This window comes from Abramis brama (genome assembly GCF_963993115.1).
Source record: "Abramis brama genome assembly, chromosome: 4".
NCBI classification, from domain to species: Eukaryota; Metazoa; Chordata; class Actinopteri; order Cypriniformes; family Leuciscidae; genus Abramis; species Abramis brama.
Genome location: NC_139966.1, coordinates 43,762,321 through 43,789,631, shown reverse-complemented (window position 1 = coordinate 43,789,631; position 27,311 = coordinate 43,762,321). Strand labels below are relative to the sequence as shown.

At 40.4% G+C, this 27,311-nt stretch overlaps 1 protein-coding gene across 2 annotated transcripts; it reads left to right on the top strand.

Moving 5' to 3' along the window:
* Window positions 1-465: 465 nt before the first annotated feature.
* apaf1 (apoptotic peptidase activating factor 1) lies at window positions 466-26,484 on the top strand. 2 transcript variants are annotated; one of them, XM_084111779.1, is made up of 28 exons: window positions 466-634; window positions 3,031-3,251; window positions 3,334-3,523; window positions 3,610-3,807; window positions 4,463-4,652; window positions 4,772-4,884; window positions 5,187-5,318; window positions 5,614-5,852; window positions 6,002-6,169; window positions 6,250-6,381; window positions 6,490-6,603; window positions 6,747-6,931; window positions 7,017-7,143; window positions 7,221-7,346; window positions 7,546-7,686; window positions 8,687-8,812; window positions 9,074-9,226; window positions 9,556-9,684; window positions 10,622-10,747; window positions 10,857-10,976; window positions 11,071-11,196; window positions 12,124-12,240; window positions 13,167-13,289; window positions 14,158-14,286; window positions 15,318-15,443; window positions 16,242-16,367; window positions 17,422-17,568; window positions 25,658-26,484. In XM_084111779.1, the coding sequence occupies exons 2-28, from the start codon at window positions 3,114-3,116 to the stop codon at window positions 25,814-25,816; spliced, it is 3,900 nt and encodes a 1,299-aa protein (XP_083967905.1). In that variant the 5' UTR covers window positions 466-634; window positions 3,031-3,113; the 3' UTR covers window positions 25,817-26,484. The 2 variants fall into 2 exon arrangements, with proteins under 2 accessions (XP_083967905.1, XP_083967906.1); XM_084111780.1 differs by lacking the exon at window positions 12,124-12,240.
* The last annotated feature ends 827 nt before the right edge of the window (window positions 26,485-27,311 follow it).

Sequence of the window (27,311 nt, the reverse complement as noted above, 5' to 3'; positions counted from 1 at the left end):
ATATTTGATTTGACTAAAGAGGCTTGTGACTAATAAGCTGCTATGTATGACTGTATTGAATTATTTCTAGTTTTTATTTTTCTATTGACAATGTATTGGAGTAGACATGTTTTTCAGTGCAAAGCATGATTAAGGATATGGGATTATGGGCTGCTGCACAAAGTTTGCATCTACATTTGTAAATCTTTATAATCTGTAGGCTAGGCTATTATAAAATAAGAAAATAGTATTGTGTTTTGTACAATTAAAAAACCCCCCCCCCCAAAAAAAACATTCCTATCATTAGTCAATTTGAAAGACTAAATTATGAAATTCCAAGCAAAAATAAACTCCTTTTTTATGTTCGATGTTAATTCTGAAGTTACTGTCATGTGTTTGTCTGCCTGGTTACAGTCATATCAAACTCTGCATTACCTCAGCAGGTCACGTGACTTCATGGCGTTTCGCTATTGGTCAAGGCGCACCGGGGAAGTTGTTTGTGTCAAAAAGCAGGAAGCGCACATTTTTAGGGACGGACAATTGGAATGCTTTTTAAACTGGATTTCTTTGGAATGTCTCACTGAACGTCACTGGTCTCAGTGTAGCAGGAAATATTCTGTCATGTCCCATTATTTCTTCCCGAAGCACAGTATCTGTAAGTATATGCATGTCTTTAAAAATTCATTTAGATTTTCTCCCTGTCCTAACTAACTGATCGGAAGTCAGTTAATAATCACTACTATGGGCTGATGAGCCACACCTGAGTCTATAAATTAAGCTTATCGATCACATTTAATTCTTACTGAGCGTCCTAGTAGGTTCTCAACTAATAGGCTCTGAAGTAATATATTACGTTTTCTAGACGCACGCCTTTGTTAACATTAATTATTCACTAACGTTACATTCAGTTGTACCGTGAGAGACAGACCGTCTTTGCTTCTTATTCAGTGACATGACAGTAAGTACGACTATTAGCTAACAGTATGTCCACACCATAGACTGTAAAAACACACTGTATTTTTATTGTCTCGTTATGTTAATGAAGTCTTAGTTTTGGTTTACTTTATAATACTTGTTTAGCGTATTCTGCTCATGTTGTTCGTTATATTTCGACCTGTTATCAGATTTATAACTTTGATAAGGCCTGTCATGCGCTACCAGGTAAAAAAAAAAAAATTGTTTATAGGGGTTTAAAGGCAGTTGTTAGACACTATCCTGCTTGGCATTTGTAGAAGCCATTACCAAGTCCCATATTTTATTTAAAGCAGTTAAAATATTTAGGGTAATTTGTGTTGTTAATAAGAGTTAGTTTATTAAGCAAATTTATTCGTTTGGCATCCTCCCGATAGAAGATATAGGCCTAGTGCCAGGCTTTATTCAACGTTGCTTTAGAACAATTAGCGTTCACCAGTCGGTTATGATTCAGCTGTTAATATAAGTATAACAGCTATTTATGAAGGGTATTATTATTAATATTATTATTAATAATTGTTATTATTATTAAGCAAATTCATCCTTTTGCCATTCTTCCGCTAGGAGAATAGTGTTTTGGCTTAATTGAACGTTGCTAAAACCGTGTGTTATTGTTATACACTTACCAGTCACTTTATTAGGTACACCTGTTCAACTGCTTGTTCACTCAGATCTAATCAGCCAATCACAGAGCAGCATCTTGATGGATTTAGGCATGTAGACACGGTCAAGACAATCTGCTGAAGTTAAAACTGAGCCTAAGAATTGGGGGAAAAAGTTGATTTAAGTGACTTTGAACATGGCATGTTTGTTGGTACCAGAGGGGCTGGTCTGAGTATTTCAAAAACTGCTGATTTTCCACACACAATCATCTTTAGGGTTTACAGAGAATGGTCTGAAAAAGAGAAAGTATCCAGTAAGCAGCAGTTCTGCAGGTGAAAATGCCTTGTTGAAGCCAGAGGTCAGAGGAGACTGGCCAGACTGGTTCGAGCTGATAGAAAGGCAACAGTCACTCAAATAACCACTTGTTACAACTAAGGTTTGTAGAAAAGCATCTCTGAACGCACAACACGTCGAACCTTGAGGTAGATGGGCTACAGCAGCAGAAGACACACTGGTGCCACTCCTGTCAACTAAGAACAGGAAACTGACGCCAAAAGTCGCACGGGCTCACCAAAATTGCACAATAGTAGATTGAAAAAAGGCTGCAATTCTCATGGGCTCACTAAAATTACACAATAGAAGATTACCTGGTATGATGAGTCTCAATTTCTGCCGTGACATTAAGATAGTAGTGGCAGATTTTGGTGTAAACAACATGAAAGCATGGCTCCATCCAACAGTTCAGGCTGGTGCTGGTGGTGTAATGGTGTGAGGGATATTTTCTTGGCACTTTTTGGGCCCCTTAGTAACAATTGAGCATTGTTTAAACGCCACAGCCTATCTGTGTATTGTTGCTTTCCATGTCCTTCCCTTTATGACCACAGTGTACCAATTTTCTGGTAGCTACTTCCATCAGGATAATGTGCCATATCATAAAGCTCAAATCATCTCAAACTGGTTTCTTGAACATGACAAGGAGTTCACTTTACTCAAATGGCATTCGCGATCACCAGATCTCAATCCAATAGAGAACCTTTGGGATGTGGTGGAACGGGAGATTCGCTTCATGGATGTGCAGCTGACAAATCTGCAACAAATGTGTGATGCTGTCATGTCAGTATGGTCCAAAATCTCTGAGAAATGCACCTTGTTGAATCAATGCCACTAAGAATTAAGGCATTTCTGAAGGTAAAAGGCGGTCCAACCCGGTACTAGCAAGGTGTACCCAACAAAGTAGTTGTGGCGTGGACATCCCTATTATGATAGAATTGTAACGGTTATTACAACTTTCTAGTTCTAGTTATTGTCCTTGGTGTGAACAGGCCTTAACTTAGGATCTCAAAAATGCAATAACTTAAAGATTTTAACATAAATCACCATGATAACTAAACGGATCAGATGGTGTTTTGATTGTCTGTAATATGGCCCTTGTTTGAGTAAATAAAATGCCTAATTTGTACTCTCTCTCCCACTTAGTTTGATGCAGACTGCCGTGTTGCGCTAAGTAACACTCAATCAACTGCAGTGTTGTTCAGAAGAGCGCCGCAGCTTATGTGGAGATGGAGGAACGTGCTCGCAGCTGTCTGCTGCGCTCCAAAGCCACTCTGGAGCAGGACATCAAAGCCTCCTACTTGATGGACCACATGGTCAGCGATGGCGTCTTGACGAATGACGAAGAAGCGATGGTGCTTAACAAGGTCTGTTGTGGTGTTCAAACATGCCGTTTTACTTCTATAAAGAGGGAATTCAAGTCAAGTTTCTTTATTTCTGCTTCTCCAGGCCACTAGAAGAGAGCAGGCCGCAACCCTGCTCGAGGTGCTGTTGAGGAAAGACAACAGGGCATACATCTCCTTATACAATGCACTGATCAGAGAGAGTTACGGAGATCTAGCCAACCTCCTCCACAGTGACCTGCCTCTGCTCAGCCCCGAGGGAGAGAAGAGCTTTGCTGATGGACTGTCTCCCTCTGGTAACCACTTTAGTCACTTGGACATGTATGAACTTGTCTTTGAAGTAGGCAAGTATGAGATACAAGAGTTTTTGCTTTTGTTGTAGTCCAGGCGATTCTGAGTGACGGTGGGGTGCCTCAGAGACCCGTGGTGTTTGTGAGCCGTCCCGCTCTGCTGAACCTGATCCGGCAGAAGCTGTACCAGCTGCAGAAGACACCAGGCTGGGTTACAGTTTTTGGCATGGCGGGCTCAGGGAAGTCTGTGATGGCTGCTGAGGCTGTTCGAGACCATGCCCTCATTAAGGGTAATAAGTTAACTTGTGTATTTAGAATGTCATCTGCATAAAACGTGCACAAACCATCTCCATATAAGGGCTTTCAGCACACGCTTTCCTTGCATCCTTTCATCACTCGTCAAAATTGTCGCTATTTGCAGACATGCTCTCACCCCGGCCTCTAGCAGTGTCAAATGTGCCATTCTCACCAGTTCAAACTCAAAAAATATATTTTATACAGACCCAGATTACAGACCTCTCATTAGCCATGTGTGCTATATATTATTTAGATACATCCTGTTATTCAGAGAAACCTGAGAAACGCAGCTTTTCTTACTCTTTAACTTTATATGATGAAGTGCATTTAAGATGAAATGAAATTATATTTAATTTTATTGTATAATTTTAAATATGGATTAAATTGCCTAATATAATTAACGCAACATACTTTAATATATTTAGTCATGTTAGGATGAAATATAACTTGTTTTTGGTTTTGTTTTGATCTTAAAATTCATTTTTGTATACGCATGCTAGTGAATGAGACCCAGTATTTGTTTGAAAATGAGTGGATGAATCAGTCAGTTAAAAATAAGCTATTTAGAGTGAAAGTATGTTTTTGAGTTTTTCTAAAAGCCCACAAGGCTAAAAGTGGCCATATTTTATGTATTTTTCTCTTCTTTAGAGTGTTTTCCAGATGGTATTCACTGGCTTTCTGTTGGCCAATGTGAGCGGGCAGACCTGCTAGTAAGGATGCAGTCTCTATGCTTCCGATTGGAGCAGGGTCAAAGTTCAGAAGCCAGTCATCGACCACCCTGCTCTGTGGAGGAGGCCAAAGAGCGCCTGCGGTTCCTAATACTCCGCAGATTCCCCAGGTGAGTGCTGGACTCATAAGGTCTCTCTTACTGTAACACTTCAAAATAAAAATTGTAATTTTTAAAAATACTTGCCTTTCCTTTGACATCAGCTGCTTCCTCTTATGTACATCCATCAGGTCCCTGCTGATTCTGGACGATGTCTGGGACAGCTCTGCTCTCAGATCCTTTGATATTCAGTGCCGAGTTCTTCTGACCACGCGCAACCGAGGTCTGACTGACTCTGTAAGCGGTGAGTAGTTAATTTTAGTGTGTCCAGTTTGCATTGTATTGATTGACACAGTGAGAGGCTATTCCTAAAAAGTCTAGTTTTGTAAGTGACTTGGTGGATATTGTGCCTGCTTACGTCTGAGTTTTGAATCCAAGGCAAATCCTGCAAGAAATTAAATTACATTAATTACGTTAACTCTGGTCTTGGAGATGAGCTATTTTCAGATGAGGTTATGAGAGATATGTTCTCTTGTCTGTATTGCTGTTATCTTGCAAAATTCATTAGGTTTCATCCTGTTTCTATGTGCTTTGTTTTTTGTGAAGGTACAAGGTTTGAAGTGCCCGTTGAAAACGGTCTAGATGAGGATAAAGCCCTGGAAATTCTTGCTTTGTATGTCAGTGGGAAACCACAGACACTTCCAGACCAGGCCCGCAGCATTGTGAGCGAATGTAAAGGTACAACTCGCGTTTTTTATGCTAAATGCGATCACTGCATTTCTCACCCGCTCATTGTCCTCTACCTCACCTTATGATCGCAGTGTCATGTTCACATCATGATGTTTCTGAAATCACTTGTCTAATTTTAATAAAATTACAAATTTAATGACTTGGTAAATCATCGTTGCCCTAGATCTCCTTTGAATAACAATTGAGTAATAAGACTTCATTACTACTGTGCACCATAGAATTAAGTACTAACACTGAAGTACTTTAAACCCCGGACTGTTGTAAATGTTTCTCCTTCCTTTAGGTTCTCCTTTGGTGGTTTCTCTGATTGGAGCTCTGTTGAGGGAGTTCCCTGACCGCTGGAGCTATTACCTTCGGCTGCTGCAGAAGAAGCAATTCAAGCGGATCCGTAAGTCATCGTCCTATGACTATGAAGCTCTGGACCAGGCCATGGACGCCAGCCTGCAGGTTCTGGAGCCTGAACACCAAAATCTATACAGAGATCTGAGCATCATGCAGAAAGACGTCAAAGTGCCTGCTAAGGTTAGACAGAAAATCTCATGTCTCATTGTCGCTTATTTTTATTCCTAATTTATGGTTATCATACAAGCATGGGAATTTAAATAACTTTTTTTGTGAATTAGTCTGTATTCAAAGTTTATTTTGCTTTTATTTGTTGTTTTGTCATGCAGGTTCTGTCGGTGCTGTGGGGTCTTGAGTTGGAGGAGGTGGAGGATGTCCTACAGGGATTTGTGAATAAATCACTGCTGTTTCGGGACTGTAACCAGCGACCGTATCTCTATTACCTTCACGATCTGCAGCTGGACTTTCTCACTGAACAGAATCGTGATCAAATTGCTGTGAGTTATATTGCATTTTATTTTATTTTTTTAAAGTGACAAACCGCAAAGAACATGGTCTGAATTAATTTCTCCTGTAGGAACTACATAAAAAGATGGTCCGTCAGTACCAGCAGTTCTATAATGAAAGCCCACCCAGATCTGGAGATAAAGAATGCTCGTATTGGTACCACTTCCTCCCGTACCACATGGCTAAAGCGGGACTGTCTAAGGTAATGCTACAGTATGACCTACACTAACACTTCCCCTCTGGAGTTTATGTAGGATCTTCTAATGATTACCTTCCATTATTAACATTAAATTCTCCTTTCTTTTTTTAGGAGCTTTATTCACTGATGTTTTCCTTGGACTGGGTCAAAGAAAAAGCTCAGATTATGGGATCTGCTCATCTCATCAACGACTATGTAGAATATGGTGAAATTCTAGACAAAGAGGTATACAGTTTAAGTTAGATTTGCTGATGTTCCTCAATTGTACATCTTGATCAGAAATGATTTGCATTTTTATCGGAACGAAAAAAAATGGCCATAGAATGCAAATGATTTGTATAAAAAGGCCTGTAATGTTTTCCACACAGAATAGTGAGGTAAGACTGCAGTTTCAGGAGTTCCTCTCTCTGAACGGACATCAGCTGGAACAGAGGCCGTTTCCTGACGTAGTGCAGTTGGCTCTGTCTCAGCCCGCGTGCTCCGAGGTTTACAGGCAGGCCTTGATGCAAGCGCAGAGAAGGGCCAGCAGAGGGCAGCTCTATCTGGACTGGGTGTATGTGTCCCTCTCAGACTGCCTCATACAGTGGCTTTCGTGTAGTAAATGAGATTTTGATTTAAAGTGTGATTTGACACTTTAGGAACAAAAATAATCAGGACAGTTTGTCCCGGCTGGTCATGCATCCTCACCAGGGGTCCGTCTACTATGCTTGCTTCTCCAAAGATGGGAGTAAAATTGCCTCTTGTGGGGCCAGCAAGACGTTGAGGGTAAATATCTATTTGTGTCCTGACACTGTGCTGTTTTATGTGACTGGCAAAGTATTTGCCTATTTGTCCTCCATTAGGTGTTTAAAACGACCTCTGGAGAGAAACTCCTGGAGCTTCAGGCTCATGACGAAGAAGTTCTGTGCTGTGCCTTCTCCCCCGATGACCGTCAAATAGCAACCTGCTCCAGTGACAGGAAGGTTAAGGTCAGTGTGTTTGTCTCCGTGACAATTTTATTTGTAGGTCAATATCTTTTTGTAGGGCAACAGTTGGCTCCAGAATGATTCTTTTAATATTTAACCTCATGTTCCAATCCAAACCTCCAAATGGTTTCTATTACAAAGTGCTGTGTGTACATTGTTCAAAAATGAGTCAGGAGAATGAGAAGTGTTTTGTGTGTTGTAGTTGTGGAATGTTGAGCGAGGCATTCTTATCAAAGTGTTTGGGGAGGAGCATGAGGAACAGATAAACCACTGCCAGTTCACCAACACAGGCCGACGTGTCCTGCTGGCCACCTGCTCAAACGACAAATTCACCAACACCAAGGTCAGGAGTTCTGTTTTTACTTTTGAATGCAGTCTTTAGAATTTTTAGTAGTTTAGAAATTAACAATAAATTAATTAATTTGTCGAATTTACTTTTACATTTTAGAATTGTTTTTTTAATCATTTTACTAGCGTTTCTTACATCTCATTTATTGTTAAACCTTTGTGAGTGTGAAACTCTTGACTACATTTTATGAATATTGTCAGTAATTATTCTAATGAATCTTAAGCGCTTGTAACACTAATCTTATTCCTTTTAGAGTCTGACATGATTGGTTCATTGAGTCAGTTCAGTAACCCCTCCAAGGACTCCTCTTAAACAATGAGTTCACGAGTCTATGTATAATAATAATATAAATTATTCTAATAAAATCGCCTCAAGTCACGGGTGCATAGCGGATGTGTGTTAGTCTTGCTCCAAAGTGTTTGATAATTAAATCCTTATCTGCACTTTTTCTGCTCCATTCATTTCCTCTTTCCACATTTAGAGTCAGATTTGGTGAACATGAGTAATGCGAGTGACAGCTGGTAGGATGCTCACTCGGAACAGCAGAGGAGGGGAACGGGGCAGCCGTGTAATTTTTACAGCTTGTGAAATGTTCACAGAATTGTGGGAGATCTGTAGGAGTGTAACAGCAGGAGTTTGCAGTTTAGCTTTATTCATTTGAGGGTGCGAAAACAGAGTGATCGCACGGGTGTCAAAAACGTAATGAGAGCACCCCCCAACCAGTGAAGGTGTGAACACAAAAGGGGCATTTCGTGGAATATCTCTACATGAGGCGCGAAAGAAACACCCTGAAATAAGATTTAGAGAATGTAACGGCAGATGTGTTGAACTCGAGACGGTTCCTGTTTTTCTCTTATATTAGCGGTCCTGTTCCATAAACCTTGACCGTGTTCAAGACCCCTACACCAAACACGCATTATCCATTTATTCCTGAATCCGTGTGTCCTGCCTTTTACACTGCTTTCCTTTTTTCCCGTCTCCATCTTTGCTGCAGCTATGGAACCCCAACAAGCAGACCTCTCAAAACACTATGTTTGGACACATGGAACCAGTCAATCACTGCTGCTTCTCCCCTAATGACGCTTACCTCGCCACTTCATCCAGTGACGGCACCTTGAAGGTGAGGCCATTTCAAAACTGGCTTGCCTACCGCCTAGTTTTTATTGTTATTTGATTGCTTATGTAAGCTTGCTTTCATTTGTAATTTTTGTAGTTTAATTAATTTTTTCATTTAAAATAATTTATGTAAGTAAAAACAAGACTTCTGATCTACAATTAGATGTTCTTTTTTCTATATTTAAATTCACCTTTATTAGAAAGGCTCAAACTGCTGGATCATCTTGATGATGCATTTCTTGCACTTGTCTTTTGTATCTGGCAGCTGTTTGAGGTGTCGTCTGCGAACGAGTGGAAATCAATCGATGTCAACAGTTTTTTCCCAGAGAGTGACGATGAAGTAAAAGCCATTGTGAAATGCAGCACTTGGTCAGCTGACGGCTCACAGATCATTTGTGCTGCCCGGAACGCTGTGTTTGTAAGTGGTTTTTGCGAGTGGTGTTGTGAAATGAGTTGGCACTGCCACTCAATATTTTTGATTTGGTGCCGGTAACAGCTTGATTTTTTTTTTTTTTTGAAGCCTGATTCACGCCTGTCACACAAACTAATTAAAATGATCATAGGAAAAATCCTATGAATAATCTTCTTTAATGCACAAATTAAAGGTAAAGCTTTAATTAATAACTTGCTCTTTCAGTACTCAGGCTGTCAGAAAAGATTAATGTACTGTGTGGGTGACTTTGCTTTTGCTTCTCTTGTGCTCATGATTTGATTTAACTGTATATTGTCTGTGTTGTATGCATGTAGGTGTTTGACGTAGAGACATCAGACATGCTGCTGGAGATGAAGACGAGTCGTCTGAGCACGATTCAGTATTGCCACGCATGTCCCAACAGCAGCCTGCTGGCCGTCGCTCTCTCTCATTACACTGTAGAGGTACGCCACACCACAGCGCTAAAATGTGCAGATTTTGTGCAAGCATTTCCAAACCTATTTGTTCTCTTCTAACTCTGGGTCCCCCCCCCCCCATACAATAGGTTTGTGTGACCAACTGACCAAAATGTTAATATGCTCTTAATTAATCACTTAAATCATCCTCTCTGCTGTTGCTCCTAAATATCATACGGTGTCTAAGGAAAGCAATTTAAAAATGAATATTGTTATATCTTTATAGTACACTGTTCAAAAGTTTGGGTCTCTTATGATCACCAAGTTTGCATTTATTTTATCAAAAATAAAGAAATTGTGAAATTACAATTTTTAAAGTGACTTTTAAATGATTTTAATATATAAACTTCAAATGTAATTTATTTTAGCAGCCAGTTCTTTAATGTCACATGATATTTCAGAAATCATTCTAATATGCTGATTTGGTGACATTTCATAAACCTTTCTCAAACAAGAAACTTTTTTTTTTAAGTTGATGAATAATATTTTTGTGGAAACTTTTTTTTTTTCAAGATTCTTTCAAATAGTTAAAAAGAACAGCATTTATCTTGTCACAAATGTCTTGACTGACACTTTTGTTCATTTTAATGTATCCTTTCTGAATAAAAGTATTAATTACTCTTAACTGACCCCAAACTTTTGAACTGTAGTGTTTTATAAGATTTAACAACCAGAGAATATTTACATGATGTTCACAGGACAAGCAGTTAAGAGGTTACATGCTTGTCGTGTGCTTCCCTTGTCCAATGTTATTAGCCTCATACATGTGCAAATGAGAAGGTTTACAAATGTACAGTGTGAAATCTCAACTGGACTACTCAGAATAATTAAATGAGAATGAACAATGTAAAGCATGGAATAAGTCAAGTAAGCCTGGCTAATGATGTAAAAGCCCACTGTGGTACTAAGGACTGTTGTTTTTCAGCTGTGGAACTTTGAGACCACTAAAAAGAAAGCCGAATGCAACGGGCACCTGAGCTGGGTTCATTGTGTCCAGTTTTCACCCGACGGCTCACTGCTGCTGTCCTCTTCTGATGATCAGACCATCAGAGTAAGCTAGCGATTGGTCCCTCTCTTCCTGTAGTGTGATTTTTAGTTTTTGCAGTTATTCTGCGAACAGTATTGACCTGTTATCACAACAATTGTTAACACTTGTCTAGCTGTGGGAGACGGACCATGTTCACACCACCTCCGCTGTGGCTCTGAAGCGGGACACTGATGTTCTCTTCTCCCTGAGCGACGTTACAATAGTGGCAGCCGACAGCAGAAATCGATTACAGGTACGGTCCACCAGAGCATCTATTGTTAGCTTACAGCTGTTTTTTGTTTGATTGCATTTTATATGACACGTGATGTTGCATTTTGAAACTTCAGGTACAGACTGCATCCACAGGCGCTATTCTGTACGAGAGTGAAGAGTTGCCGTCCAGGATTCGCTGTACTTGTATCAGCAGAAATGCTGCTTTTGTGTCACTGGGAACTGAGGATGGATCTGTACAGGTACTGCAGCTCACCTGTGGGGTATTTTCATCACCAGTTGTCTCATCCTAATATTATGCTCGTTTTGAATGGGAGTCTCTGGGCATGCAAGGAACTCTGGGTAAAAATAGCCTTCAAGATGCTTGGGTGTTTTGACTCGCCCCCGGCAGTGATTTACCGTGGCTGTCAACTGCACTCAGCCCTCTAATCTCTCGCCCTTCCTTTCCCAAACCATTCCCTTCTGTCTCTACTGAATGTCGTCATTCTGGAGGCGAGTGTTGTCCTCCTGTGTGTGCTATAGTGTAATGGATGTGACTTGATATGTTTGGGACAAAGGGGAAGCCAAGAGGTAATGGCTAACTGATGGAATGAGAGTGTGTTCTCCATCCTCTCAGATTTATTACACCCCTTTACTGCCAAACAACCATTTAGATCCCTCCACTCCATATCGGCCTCATTGTTAGTGTTGTTTAACAGAGAAAGACGCATGGATTTAGAAAAGCAGTTAAATGAATGTAAAATGCATAAAACTTTAATGTTCCAGGTTCAATACAAATGAAGCGGTTTACCACAGGCCATTACAAAAACTTTATTTTTATTTAAATGTATTTAAGTCATTTCTATGCATTTAACTTTTGTCATTCTAATGTTTATAGTTGTTGACTTCTGTACTTTCTTTTGAAAAATGTTTGACTTCATCTGCAGTAATGCTGGTACCATTATGAAACATCAGAGGGCGCCAAATGGCTACTGAGCAAAACATTGCAAGCGTACTAACTACTCACAACTAAAGCAATTGTAGTGTTGTGAATGCAGTTAGTCTGTAGTGGTGCATTTCTTGCAGCCCCCCCCCCCCCCCCCCCCAACCCCAAGGAGAGCATGGCATCAATGAAATTCCAGAAAAATTGAGTTGTAGCAGAAAGATGAGAACTGTGTTTGTGTGCGCAGACAGGAAGAGTGAAAGTTAGACAGTTTCTGAAGAACGTTGGATGGAGAACCCTGGAGCTGCTGAACTTACAGCGTGATTTTGTGGTGGCACTAGGGCTAGAGACAGGTACAGTGCAGGTATGGTGAGTGGAAGTGTATGTGTGAAATGTATTATAGGCAGTTCACATTTGACATTTTATTCAGCGATTATTTAAAAGAAATCCTGAATGGTTAAGTTTCCACCAAAAATAAAAAAAAACTGTTTTAAAAACTGATTTTAACAATGTTTTAAACATTGATAGTGTTAAACTGACATTGAATTGTTTCTTGAGCACCAAATTAGAATAATTTCTGAAGGATCATGTGACCTCATGTGTGTTTTGTACACATTCATCCATGACTTCTGAATCTGCTTTTTCGCAGCATTTGATCCTGGTGACCAGAACACCAGCCTGAAAACACAAATACCAATTTTTTTCCCTCAAAAACACAGGCCCAAGTAGCCCCAGGCAGCTTTAAGTTTACATGAAGCTTTAGAGGCAGCAGAGAGGGCTGATGGTCAGTCTGTTGGTCTTGAATGCCTGACAGAGAGGGGTGAACTGACCCACTTCAAGTGTGCTCTTATAAATCACTTGAATGTATTAGATTAACTCCAAAAGTTTGAGATTGATTTGTCATTAGTGGTTTATATATTTAAATGTGATCTTGAGGTCAATTCAGGGTGCAACTAGCTGTAGTCTTTTACATAATGCTTTCCTTACCAAAAAAAGCCTTAATTCTCTCTCTGATTTAATTTCTCTCCTTAGATTTAAGGATTTTTGTCATATCAACATCACCCCCCTCTCCTCTTTAGCTATTTTTGTCATCTCATTGTGTTTTTTTCCAAGTGTACGTTTTCATTTTTCTGAAATTTGCTATAATTTAAGTTTTCCTAAATTTCATTTGTAGTAAATTTAGTTAATAAACATTTGAACAATGCGTAATTGAGCACAAGTAATCATAAATGCAATTGCAATTTGGTTTATTATGCACTGCTAATTTAATTTGTTTTACATTCTCTGAAGGTATTTGAGGTTCCATCTGGAAAAACGGTGAAGCTCTCAGGTCACACTAGGACTGTTCACCACTGTCAGTTCACTGACGACGGTGAAATCCTCATCACATCCTCAGAAGATGCTACTGTCCGGGTAATTCACTTGCAGCTGTTTCTCATAATTGAGATCATGGGAGGAAAATACTGTAACTAAACCACACATGCAACATCATAGACCTTCAGTGTCCCAAATTGCACACTTCAATGCACACTTGTGGTCTTGTGGACTTAACAGACATGCAGTGGCCATTGTAAGTCCACAAGCAGTAGGGTGTCCCGTTTGCAATTTTAGGTTTCAAAAGGGTGCTCGCGAGTGCCCCCTTTGCAACCAATAGTGACACTGAAGCGAGCTTCACAGCAGACTTCTACCTGACAGTCAAAGTGGCTTTACCTCATGAAAGTGTGGACTCTGAGGAGGACCGCAAGGGCCTAGGGTTCCATTTGGGACAGGGCCATAGTCAAATGCGAAGAATTGTCTTTTAGGGAATAAATTAGTGGTTATTTTAATCTTTTTCAACATATTCAAACACCTGCTTAAATGAAATGTTTTTGTTTTTCCCCTTCATCTTATGCAAAGTTTCAGTGTGGACAGAGACATTACTTTGTGTGTGAGTTCGGATGTTGCACTTTCTTTTGTATAACCTTTTTATTTGCATAATTTTCTGGCTGTAAGGACAGTTAAATGACAACTCTGATTTGCAGGTGCAGTTTAGTAATTGTGCCACATGCCCACAAACTTTTGCTGCAGCTGTTCTGTTAGTTTGAGAAGTTTTAGGCAGTGGGTTATTACAGGGCTCATTGATTCATTGTGTTGATGACAAGGAGAGGAAGTGTGAGGGGAATAACTTTAGTAATTGATGGTTGTGAACAGCTGCATGCCCATTAAAATTCTGTAAGAACAGATAGACAACCATTAGGACATTTGTAGTAGGATGAAAGTTTGAACATTTGCCTGTCTGCAGGTGTGGAAATGGAGGACAGGTGAGTGTCTGCTGCTGGAGGGTCACAAGGAGCCAGTCAGGAAGTTCCACCTTATAAACTCCTCTTCCTCTCCTCATCTATTCTCCTGGTCGTTTGATGGCACCGTTAAGGTATTTGCAACCTCTACCTTCTATCCTGTCAATTCTCTTCTTTTTCTGAATTGCATTTAAGCACGTGCAGAGTGTGAAGGATGACGTGAAGGCCTCATTTAGCTCGTTTCTGTTGACTGACGCTTTTAGTAAGAACCATGGTTATCAAGGCCAAATTATGGACAAAGCAGTCAACCATAATAATTAGGTGATGCATGCGGTTAAATGCTTGTGAACTGCTTCAAGATCTCAATGGAAGTAGGCGTTTACAGTTCACTCCAGTTGTAGTCGGGGCCTCTGTGGAAAAAAATTGTTTACATGGTCCACAACTTCCTGCCACTTTTCACAAATAGGGTTCAGAATTGGACCTGAAGTGCTTAAAGTGGGCATTAAACAGAAGTTATAATTGTCTTGTCTTCTCTACTGCGATGTGAAAACTGACTTTCCAACTTGTTTTTGTTGTTTTTTAAAGCAAAGATGTTGCCAATGTGAGTGGAAGCTATTTTAATTACATTTTTAAAATTCACGTTGTAATCTTTTATGTAGATAGAAATATTTTATAATAAACAGTGCAGTGTTCCATTAAAAAAATAAGAATTGTCAGTTTTGATTTCATGGTGACTTTAAATGACATGGCCTTTTTTCAACAATTGTTCCATGAAAAGAGGTGCTTAACTCGTATGACTCGTAAGTAAATGATTTTTTTTGTAATTGTGTAACTTTCTAGCAGTAAATAATGGTAGATCATTTTGGTTAAAAATCTAATATTTGATCAATTCCTTTTGATTTTTTTTTTATTATTTTTTTACTATTGTTTGAATATTGCATGATTTACAGTTGTTGGATATAATCCTCTGAGGTGGGACACAATCACTATTTTAAGGTGGAAATACAGAAATGTTTAAAACTTGCAACCTTTCTTGCTAGGTTTCTTGAATGGATGGCTTTATATTTTTTAATTAGCTTAAACTAATCCATACAATCAAATCACGGGTCATGGAAAGTATCTCTTGGCATTTTCAGCAAAAGTAGTCTGTTTCTTTCTGTTGCAGGTCTGGGATTTGAACAGAGGGCAGATGCAGCAAGACCTTGAGTGTCATAAGGGTGCTGTCCTGTCATGTGACGTGTCTTCTGACGGATGGCTCTTTGCCACAACCTCGGCTGACAGGACTGCTAAGGTCAGTGAAAAGGGGCTCAAATGCATTGATCAGATCAATGTCACGGGACAAGTTATTCTTTACCTTAAAGTGTCAGAGCTTCACCTGCCTCTGTCTAGTTCCTGGCCTCTGACTGTGCAAACACCTGCTCCTGTTCCACCGCTAGTTTGTTTACTCTAGTTGCGTGTCTGTGTTGGTACGGTGTAAGGACAGGGCTAAGTGACTATCTGGAGAATCTTTACTGAGCCCAGGGTGCTCACGGTAACAAAGCCAAATACTTGCTAATTAACTCTGCGTGAGTGCGGTACAAAGGCGTAGCGTCTTCTGTTTGTGGCATCGGAGGTCAGAGTCCAGCCTGCTCGCCTGAGAGTGTGATGATCAAGTTCTCTCAATCTGTGTGACGCCGCCTTTACCAGAAGAGCTTTCTAATGAGACGCCATGTTCACGTCTGTCTGCCAGACCTTCTCAACGACCAGAGAGGGAGAGGATGGCAATGTGAATTTGGAGTGCTGATCAGAAAAATCATTCATGCCAAATGGACCAGCCTCAATGACTAACTGACTAAAATTAGAGATGGGACAACAAATATTTCAAGCAGCAGTTTAGCCAAAAATGAAAATTGATATTTGCTCACCCTTGTGGCATTCCCATCCCATTTATTATTAGATGTATTAACCTTCTCACAAAGTGATCGCTCAATGAGATTAGATCACTTCAAATTTTTACACGACACAATCGCAGTCTGGCAGACGGTGATCAGTTTTGCTCCTAGTCAGTTTATGCAGTAAAATGGCTTAACTGACGGTTTTGTTCCCAAAGGTGTGGAGCAGCGCCACATGGGAGATGACGTTTTTGCTGAAGGGACACAAGGACTGCGTCCGTAGCTGCAGATTTTCTTGGGACAACAAGCGACTTGCAACGGGCGATGACAACGGAGAAATAAGGGTGAATAAAATCTTCAACTACTTGAAACTCTTTCATCTGTGTTAAAGGTATACAGATCTGATCGGGGGCCTTGATCAGATTTCAAAAGGATTTTGGTATAATGCGTTAATTTTTTGGAGTTCAGGTTAGACTAACTTTTACATTTAAGTTTCTTTTTCTAAAGAAATTGACGCTTTCTAAATTCTTATATTCTCAATTAACTGGTTTGGTAGTAAATCCTTACTCTCAGATCTTTGTAAAAAGTCTTCAAATTACTGTATCAGTGTGTTCCTGATAGTTGTTCATTTCCATAAAAGTAAAATGTTTTTGTAGAAACTTAATTATTCTCTAAACATGCTTGGTGTGAAGTTAACAGCGGTGCATGCATAAGGGACGGTTTCCCTAATTGAAGAATCACCTAAATATGGTTGTAAAGAGATTTTCTTGGCAAAGGTTGTCAATTATGGTGAATTTTGAAACTCTGAACGTGTGGATATTGTGGCCATGTTGAGAGCAAATGGAGAGGTTTGAATTAATACAGATATTAAAATAAGAGACATATGGACAAATACGTTTCGATAGCTCAAAACTCAGCATCCCCTGCTTGTCACTTCTGCCAATCCGTCTCTCTCTGAGATGGTGCCCCAGTGCTCAGAAGTGTAAAGGAAAGTTCTACCTCATCAATTAAAGATGCTGCTTGCAGAGAGAAAAGGGAAAATGGGGAAAGTGAGAGAACCACAAATAGAGAGAGTGAGAAATGCTGTGATGTTATAATTCATGGCCTGTGGTGCTGTTTTTCAAAGCTCACATTTCTATTATTTAACGCTGTTTACTGCCACTGAGAAACACAAGTGCAAAACGTGCACATCACAGTGTAATGTCTGTAAATCAGGCTTTAGAATGGATATATTTGCATTTGGCATGTTTTATTTTCTCAAGCGATTTTTCTGATCAAATTCGTACAAGAAACACTGATGCATTATAAAAAAAACACACTCTGTGGATCTACTTTATATTGTGCAATATCATATGAATTTTTGTGTAACATTAATGTTGTATGGTTTGTGTATTTAAGCTGTGGAGCATGCTGGATGGAGCTCTCCTGAAGATCTGTTCCCGGGACACTAAGGACTCCATGGACTCTTTCCACGGTGGATGGGTGACCGACCTGCACTTCTCCCCTGACGACGCAGTACTCGTCTCTACTGGCGGATACGTCAAGGTACACGCATTATATAGATGCAATTGCTGTTTACAAGCAAACAATTCTGGGTTTATTAGGCACCATGATTTTTTAGTTTTTCATTTGAAAAGAACTGGTTCGTAATTGTTTAGTGACTCGAAACCGAAGTGAATCCACTGTAGCGTGATTCCTAAAAGAACAGTCTGAGTTTACAAGGTAAACATTTGATTTGGTCTGAAACCCTGCCATGTTGAATGAAGTCTTTATACTGGCCCTAAATGCAGTCATTATTGTTATTTGAGCAAAAGTAATACTTGACTGGCCTGCATTCTTTGAGATATAGCAAACATCCGCAAATGTTTTATTTGTAACTTTTAAAGTGCAGCCTTGCCTAACAGGAGAAAGTCTCTCCATTCTCTCTAGTTTGTTTTGTGATGTCGTCACCATTTCATCTGTATTATCAGTCAGACACTCGTCCAATCGCTCATGTCACAGAGGCACATTATGCCAGGAACAGAGCGAGACTAACTTCCATCAACTATGTCACCATTATCCATCACACATTGCGACGACTTAATTAATATACTCTGAGTTGTCTGTACATTGTGTAAGTGTCACTGGCGTAATGATGCTTCGTCTCGCATCAATCCGTCAGTTTATCAAATGCGTCTGCATCAGGCTGACCCTCTGCGTGAGCGACGGGTCCGTCGGAGACCCGATAATAAGCTCTGATTGATCACCGGCTGTCCTCTCACTCAGGATCCCGCTGTCTGTAATATCAAATGATAAATTAATCATCGCATGCGTCGGTTCCACATCCCCAGCCAAACCTCTTCATCAGACCCAACCAAACCTGCTGTAAATCTGTTACGACCACACGAACGAAGGAGGTGTGTGAGATGTGACGCGTCACGCTGCGCTTCCTGCCGGAGATGCACTTGTTCTGATTTGAGAATTTATCTATCCGAGAGGATGTTGAGTGATGTCCGTTTTTCACTGGAATGGACTGTTTTTGGTCAATTAAGTCTACTTGTGTAAATGATCCCTGGATTTATCTCCCTTCCATATTTTCTAATTTGCTTTTATTTCATAGAGTTGGGTTGCTCACGCAGCGGTGCAAGTTCAAATCCAGTCCAATCTTCTCCTCTGTCACCAATTGTATAAATAAAATGTGACCGAAATAAAAAATGTGAAAGAATAGTAATGTAGTGACATGGTTTGCTCTGTTAAACTCTGGGTTTGGCTTGTCACTCAGGCAGCAGGAAGAGTCTTGTACATCTCGCCATGCCCGAGCTCTCTGCATTCGCTTTGAGGTGATCTGCCTCTCAGCCGCATCTACATCTTTTGATGCGCGCCTTCCGTAGTTTGTCGGTGACGTGTCTGTTTGTATCGGGCTGTCAGCAACGCTTGTTCCTTGACACGTTTGCAGTTCAGTCCATCCGAGTACAAAAACATGACATTGTTTTGGATGGCAGCAGGCCAATTATTTCTTGCGGTGGGTAAAACGCATAGAGGCTTAAGTAATGGTTTTTAAAGCACAACTCACAGTAAAGTGAGTGAGGTGTTAACAGTATTGGTGCATACTCATAAATGTTGTTTTTTTCACTGTTGCAGTTCAGCAAAACTGCCTAAAACTACAGCAGTGAGCTATTTAATGATATTTGAAAGTTGTTAAAATTGACTTTTTCTGATGTCCCAGTGATTGAAACTAGCGTTGTCACTCAGATTTATGATTAGCGACAGTCCAAAATATTTCATAAGTAAATTGCAATATCTTTAGCAATGTAAAATAAATTAATATAAACCAAATCTAACTTTTTTTTTTTTTGGCCAATGAATCACTGCAAAAAATGTGCGTAGGGATGTGGAGAGAGTTTGTAACCAACTACAAAAGTGTACAAAAATGACTTGCTGTCGATTGGCACTTCCTGCAGACTGGGTTGTCAAACACATTCGTCTTTTTACTCTGACACCGGCAAGCAGACTATTTTTGGCTGCAGGTCGTGCGTCTCTAGCTTATGCTACCATGTCCTCCATGATTTTGAGCTGCAGTAGTAGCTAGTCACGTGGCGTTGGCGCGTCTCAAGTCAGACAGTGACGTTGTGACATCAAAGTACAGCACAAGCTGTGATGACTGCTGTTTCACGATTGGCTTGATTCACAGATGACAATGATCACGTTTCGTGTTTGTGAAATTCAGTTCCACTAGTGCTCACAGTAAAAGCTCTTAATGTTATAGTGTCCAGTTTATCAAAATAACAAAGCGGGATGATTATTATTATTATTATTATTATTATTATTATTATTATTATTATTATTATTATACTTGTTTTATTTAAATAGTATAGGTTTGTTGAACATTATTCTTGTACATACAGGCACTATTAAGCATTGCATAATGTAGTGAGTGAAGTGTTTCTGCTGTATATGTGACAAATATAGCATTTATTCTGCTTCATCTCTGATATGCAAACACTATGGAAAGGAAAAAAGTATCTGACTTCACGTCGCTAATCTCACCAATTAGTTGCATCCAGCCAAAGTTGAACACTCATATGCATTGTGTGTATATATATATATATATATATATATATATATATATATATATATATATATATATATTTTTTTTTTTTTTATTATTATATATATTTATATATATATATATTTTTATTATTATTATATATTTATATATATTTTTTTATTTTTATTGTCTGTACCTGTATATTGACATCCCTAACTGTAGCATGAATCGTGGGTTGGACTGAAGACAAGACATGTCCTGTCTCAATGAGGACAGACACAGAGGACAAATCTGTAGGGCATCTGTCTCTTTATACTTTTCCCTCGTCGGTGTTGTCCTTTCAGTCTCATTCATCAGGATGCCTGTAGTCTGCATCCATCTTTATCTGCATGTCATTTTGTCACTTTATTTATTTTTTTATATCTAGCCGACAGATTGTCGGGTAACGCGTGGCGTCATTCTTTACGCATGTTTCCTGCGTGTATGAGTAACTCATTTTGCCCTTCACTCTGAGAGGTAAATGTTTTCTGTGTCTGAGTGATTTATAAAGACCTCTTTTCATTTAGCTTTCACTCAACAACTAAACAAATGGTTATTGTAGCTACAGGTGTGTGTGTGTGACAGTGTTCCTTTGCATGAGACAGAAATATTTCCTGGAGGGCAGGACAAACGGATGAGGAGGTCAGCCAGGATATTACACCTTTACTGAGGGAGAGGCTCAAACGCATTAAATCACACTGCCTGACTCCCTTTCTCTCCCTCTCTCTAACTCACACACGTATAGTGTTTCTTCTCTGGAGGATTTGGCTGCTGTTTGGAGACTCCTAGTAATTCACACACATCAGCTCCAGGGCATCCAGACCTTCACCTCTACCAGACAGAACTCTTATATCACAGCAGTTTATTGCTCTGAGTCCCACAACAGCATTCACCTGCTAATAACGGACCCTTTATTTCCTTTGTCTATTTCTACTGTTGGAACAATGGTGAGAAAAGCCATTTGTTTAAGCGGTAGCAACACTTGGGGCCGTTGGGTCTGGAGGTGTAACAGAGCCAGGGAGATGGACTTGTTCTCGTCCCGCTGTCAGGACGGTTGTTTGTTTCTGCACAGTGTTCACAGCCATCCTGACATTCATTAGATAGTGACTGAAAGGAGAAACTTGGGGCGAATGGATTTGGCAGGGACTTAAAGAGTTGCTGGGTGTTTGTTAATTTTCAATAAGCCAAGCTGGAGTTTGAAGTTTATTTATTTTTTAGGAAGTGATTTTAAAATTGTTAAAATTAGAAACTGCTGTAGAAGTCCCCAGTCAACACATTGAAGTCTGTTTTGGTGGATGAGATGTAACTTTATGGAAAAGTAATTTGAAAAGCACACGAAAGAGGCCTGTAAAGGTGCATAGGCACCTATTGTATCTGTTGGCGTTCCTATAATGGAATACGGTAGTATTCCACTCTGGAAATCTGTCAGCCCATAGAAGCGCTTGTGGAAAAGTTATGAGATTTGGCATACAGTTAGAGGACAGTTTGAGTTACTCCAAATTTGCTATGGTGACAGTTCAGACTGTGTAGCGCCACCAACTGTCCAAAATTTTACTCTCGTTTATGCTAATAACTTTTGAACCGTGAGGGATGGCCTCGAGTCCAGACGATTGGATAAATTTCTGCCATTTTAGAGTTTTCCGATAAAACCACTTTTTAGAACTTCTCGGTCGTTGCTCTGATTTTCATGAAAATTGAACCAGATCATCTTCAGACCATGCCGACAAAGTTATGGAATTAAAGTTGATTCGTCAAACCGTTTTCGAATAACGTGCGAACGAATTTGACGAAGTGCCCGTCAAAAAGAACGCGAGGCTATATCTTTGCAACGCTTTAGCGTATTCTGACCAAGCTTGGTGTGTTATGACAACCATGACCTGAGGCTACCTGCACAGTGCCACCAAGTGGTCAGGTGATATGAAAATGGCTCTTTTTGCTTATAACTTTTGAACGGTTTGACCATTTTGGCCATTTTTTGGCCATTTTGAGCGTCAGCCGTTTTGATTTGTTGTAAAATGCTATAATTTACGAACGCAATGGTGTATCGTTACGAAACACTGTCTTCGGCACCATGCCCTGACAGTACTCAGTTTCTGGGCAGCGCCACCTTGTGGTTGAAAGTGATAAACCATTAAATCAAATGACTAATTTCAGGCATTTTGCCTAAAATCACGTTAAAATGTCTTTAATTGTTCATTGTTGCAGTTGGTCTGATGCTTCCAGCCACGTTGGCATGACTTAAGCTCTTTGTGCTTGGCCCCAATAATTGCTGCTTGCGGCTATATTTATTGTTATTTGCACTTTGCAATGAGAAATGTATCAAATAAAAATGATCTGCTTGGCATCTTTAATCCAAATTAAAATTAGATTTTGTTTGTTTGTAGGTAAAATAAACATTTGCTTTGAAGCAGTTTATTTTGGTGGGGTTTTGGTTGTCTTTCATTATGTAATAGTTTCTGAGAGAATTCACTCAATCTATTTGCCAGCGGCAGAACAAGCACTTGTACCGTAGGAAAGCTTGACACAGATCGCAACACCTGTCACTGCTCTGCTTTCTACATTTCTCTTCTGTGCTATGGGAATGGCTGCTTTGCCCAACTATTATATAAAACGCGTCAGTTTATTTGAACAGTTCAGTTATGCATCTATTCTGTTAAAGTGTTATTCGTAAACTGTTATAAGCAATTTTGAAACGTATGATATGTTTGACCAAAATTGGATTTTAAGTGGTTTGCTTGACGTTTGGGTGAGTGGATTTCACTTTTGGACGAATGGTCCCTTTTAACTCCCTATTAAAATGTCATCACACCCATGTCCTAGTGTACTTGATGAGTGATGTCCTGAATTTCACTTTTGTCCAGAGGGGAGATGTTTGACTTTGAGGGAAATGTTTTGTTTTGGCAGACATTGGCCACTGAGAAGACAACCTTGAGACCAATGTACCTTTTTGCACATTTGCTCACAGCACCTCATAAACTGTGAAAAAGAGTTTTTGCTCCAGTTTTTAAAAGTGATTTTCCTGCCATCCTCCTTGACTGAATTTGAAAAGCCACCAAGGTTTTTTTTTTTTTTCTTCGGCAGTAATGAAGTTTTTTTTTTTTTTTTTTATCTGGTTGAAAGCGATCTGAATGTTTAGCTTCGGGCTGGCAGACACGTGCGCTGGTGCCGTGACTCAGCGATTTGGCCCTGACACCCGGCAGATGACCTGTCAAAGCGCGTTCACGCGGGAAAGATGCCACGGAGGGCCGACACCACGGCGTACCCCGTCTTTGTCATACTGTGGTGTGCGGATGCCAGCGGAGGATTCCTCAACACACTGCAGGTAGCGAAATGAGAGGGGGGACTAAAAATACAAAGACGGAGTGGAAATAAAGGAAAAGGGACTCTTTTACTCCATCTCTGTGTCTGCATCAATATTTTAGCCTTTGAGGTGTTAAATGAATAATTTAGCTGAAGTTTGAGGTGGGCTCCCCTCTTGTTTCTCTCCTGCTCTAGATGTGGAAGTGTGGTTAAAAGTGCTGTACGAAAATAGATGCTGTGATAATTGCAGGCATAAGAATCCCATGTGGTTGTTGGTCCAAAAATGGTTGTAATGGCTATATTGCAAGCTTTTATTTAGTTGACTTATTTTTTGTTACTTGCAAATGAGAACACAAGCAGAAGTGCAGTATGGAAATAAGTAATTTACAGTCCTATCTGTTTCCTGGGTCTGAATATCCCATTTCATGAGGTAATGTTTCACTGTTAAAATAACAATGTATGCGGCTTTGTCTCGATAGCCCAGCCTCGTTGGCGGTCTGTAACCCAGAACGCGCAAGGGAGGTGCGCAAACTAGTAACAGGGTTGCCGTATCCACTTCCTCTGACCCTGGAGGTGTTTGAACTTGAGTGACGCGCCCAAGGGTATAGAGGATGAAGGTCGACCCCTGATCTTCAGACCTCAACCATCCCTGTCAGCTTCTGTGTGTGGAAATGTTATTTCTCAGGAGATTTTCAGTTCATGACTTGTATCAATCATAAAAGGGTCACTTCTTTCCCCCTGTTATTCATGCAACACGCTCTCCTTGAACCATCTGCAAGTCACGTAGCGGCAGACCAATCTGATGTCTTTCCCGATTGAGACGCTGAGGTCTGGATGAGTCCCGTCCACTCTTGCGCAGATCTTTGTAAAGAAAGTTCTTGAATCCGCCCAGTCTGCTTTTGCTACACACATAAATAATGATGCTACACGTCAACCCGAGGACAATGTGGCCTTTGTTACAAATCGATTGGCTTTTGTCATCTGGCTTGCATTTAAGGTGCACAATCATTCATTTGGAGATGAGCAGAACAAGATCAGGCCTGTGTCTGCAGACTGTACTACACTACACACCGTGTGAGAAATAAGAGTACAAGACTTGACCTTGGCCTGGTGAATAATTGAAGCAGGTCTTGTTCCTTTTCCTCATAATAGTTTTTCTTAGCATGTTGTCTGGGAAAGAGCTCGCAACCCTGAATTTGTAGGCTTTTTATGTGCTTGTGTGTATTTTGTGACCAGAATGTTTTGGGTTTTTTTGCATCATAAGTGTTTACAGGACCGAAAAGGTGTTCTTTCCATCTGTCCTCTTTAACTCCTTATTCAGCGTCCTGACATCAGCGTGAAGCGCAAGCATAATGTGGTAATGACTTTGATTTAATTTTTTTGTATTTTTTTTTAAACGTGCACCAGCGTCGAAAGATTTAATTTTCAGATGCTCTCTGAGCACTATGGGTACAAAGGTTTTCTTTTAAACGGCAACTTTCCTTAACTTTTTAAAGATTAGGCTACAGCACGTTCATCCAGTGGAAAAAACAAATTTGTCTCGAGACATTTTTGGACATGATTCGATTTTTGAGGCTCTCAGGTGATCGTACACGGTCACGTTTGATTTGGACCGAATGAACAAACACGAGCTCGACGAAAGCCAAGTTCTGTGCAGTATTTGTGGCGACACAAAGCCTGGCCATCAGGGAAAGGGAAAAAGAAATGCGACTCGAGGAATGTGCTGCGTCTGCACGCGGCAGTCACGTCCTTCTCCGACTGCTTTATTTTGGGAGGTTTGGTACTCTGGGCACAAGACTATCAGGGCGGTGAGATTTTAGCACAAAGCCGTAAGTTGCGTAGAACGAACCCGTTAAATGCAAACGAGAGCCATTAATTCACAAGGTCCGCGTGATTAACGAGTCTGTCGGGGGTGCTGTGTTTGCGCATCTGCACGCAGAGAGTGTAAAAACAAGCACTGCGGTAGGAGGCATCTGTTGTCATCGTCGCTGATGGTCTGGCCGGCAGCTGCACGGCGGCCTCGTTTTGTCAGGCTGCCGAAGTGAGAGCGGTGCCGCTTAGGCACTGTAACCCACACTAGTATTCACAGTCATTTAGCAACATTTCCTTTGCTGCTTTTTGAGCGCAGCTGTAGGGAACGGAGACCCTCTGGTGTGGACGTCGGGTCCTTTTGAAGTTTTCCATGTTGTGCTGTTGGTAAAAAAGCTGTAACTTTCTTATGACACACCCCAGGGAATTGTGCTCACGGTATTGTTTTTGTTGTTGCAGTGGTGGAGCGTGGAGACGGGAGAGTCCCTGCAGACGTTTTCCACGATGGGAGCCAATCTGAAGAAGATTCACGTGTCACCTGATTTCAGCACCTTTTTGACCGTGGACAGCATTGGAATCCTTTACATTTTAAAGAAAGTGGAGGGAGGAGGATTGTAGACTTGTAATTTTTGTTGTTGTTTCTCTAAAAACTTTCTTTTGAGAAATACTTTTTAAAGCCGGTGACTTTTTAGTGACTTGATGAACATTTTCTGTGTTTTTGAAATGATGCTTTTTCTGGTGTTTCATAATGTTGAATGTGTTTTTTACTATGACAATCTGTCTTTGAGCGCAAGTACTGTGAACCAGAAAAAGATATAAAGGCTTGTTAATGTGGAGCGTGCACACAGCCCAGTGTGGGATTTGAACCGATGCCTTAATATGTCAAAATATGTGAAAAGAATTTTTGGGTGTGTTTGTATGTATGTTTAGTTTGGGAAGCTCAGGTTTTATTTGTGGCAGCGTTTCACGTAAGGGCTTTAATGCGGCTCACCAATGAAATGCGTTTGAGGCACACTGTGTCCCAACCACAGATGTTCTATTTAATGTATCTGGAGAGGCTCACTTGTGTATGATGATGTACTGTATGTGTGTAGGTTTCTCAGTAAGTCTTGAGAAATGTAATGTGGAATCACAGATTTTTCAGCACTGTCTTGAGAAAAATGTGTAATGATGATGATGCAGATCGTTAATGCAGGTACACCATTGGATTTGCAAAGGGTGAACGTGTAAATGATTTTGGCACTTGTGCATGTCCTAATGTGAATATAAATTGAATGAACACCAAGGCAAGTAGTCTGTCTGTTATTGATCGTATGATTAATGTATTGTGTGTGTGTGGAAATACTTCATTTTTAGGTTTCCCCCAGGACATGAAAGTAGATGTACCTGGAATAGTTTGTTGGGGGAAAAAAGGTCGCTGGCTTATTGAACGTGCGTTTAGGAAAGCGAGAGGGAAGGGGACGCTGATGCACGGCAGTGCTGACACAGCAGTGGTCACGCTCCGTCTGTTTCTGACACTTCCTGTTGGCAGCTGCTTGATGAGAACAGACAGCGCACTGGCATGTCCTAATGTCAGTGTCAAGCTGAGCAGTGCATTTGTATGGATGGAGCTGAAGCTGTTTGAGGGAGATGTGCTTGTAGTTGGTAAGATGTTAGTGTTTGTTTGGGGGAGAGGAGGCTGTAGAAGAAATGTTTGTCCAGGATTGCATTTGTTTGTGTAGGAGCAGGAATTTGCTGTAGTGTTGTGAGAGGAAGTGGAGCCAGGTGAGTTGAAGCACGGTGACGCGTTTGTGCTCCCGGTCAAGAACGATCAGCCTGGAGGAAATTGCTTAAATGTGTGGATGAAGTTGTTTTCTTTTCATTAGGATGGCTTTTGTGGAAGTGAGTGATTGTACAGTAGGTGTTATTGATTGAGCTTATGTGTATAAGTTGAGATCAGTGACACCTACGATTGGTCGGTTCCTAAAAGAAATGGAAAAGCTATCCTAAGGGAAAGAAAATGTTTTTGGTGTTTAATGTAGCAAGCAATTGAAAGGCTGTGAATTTTTGACTGAGAACACTGCACAAGGGGTAAGTGGTGTAGTGCTTCCAATGTTTGTTCCCTGTATCCCAA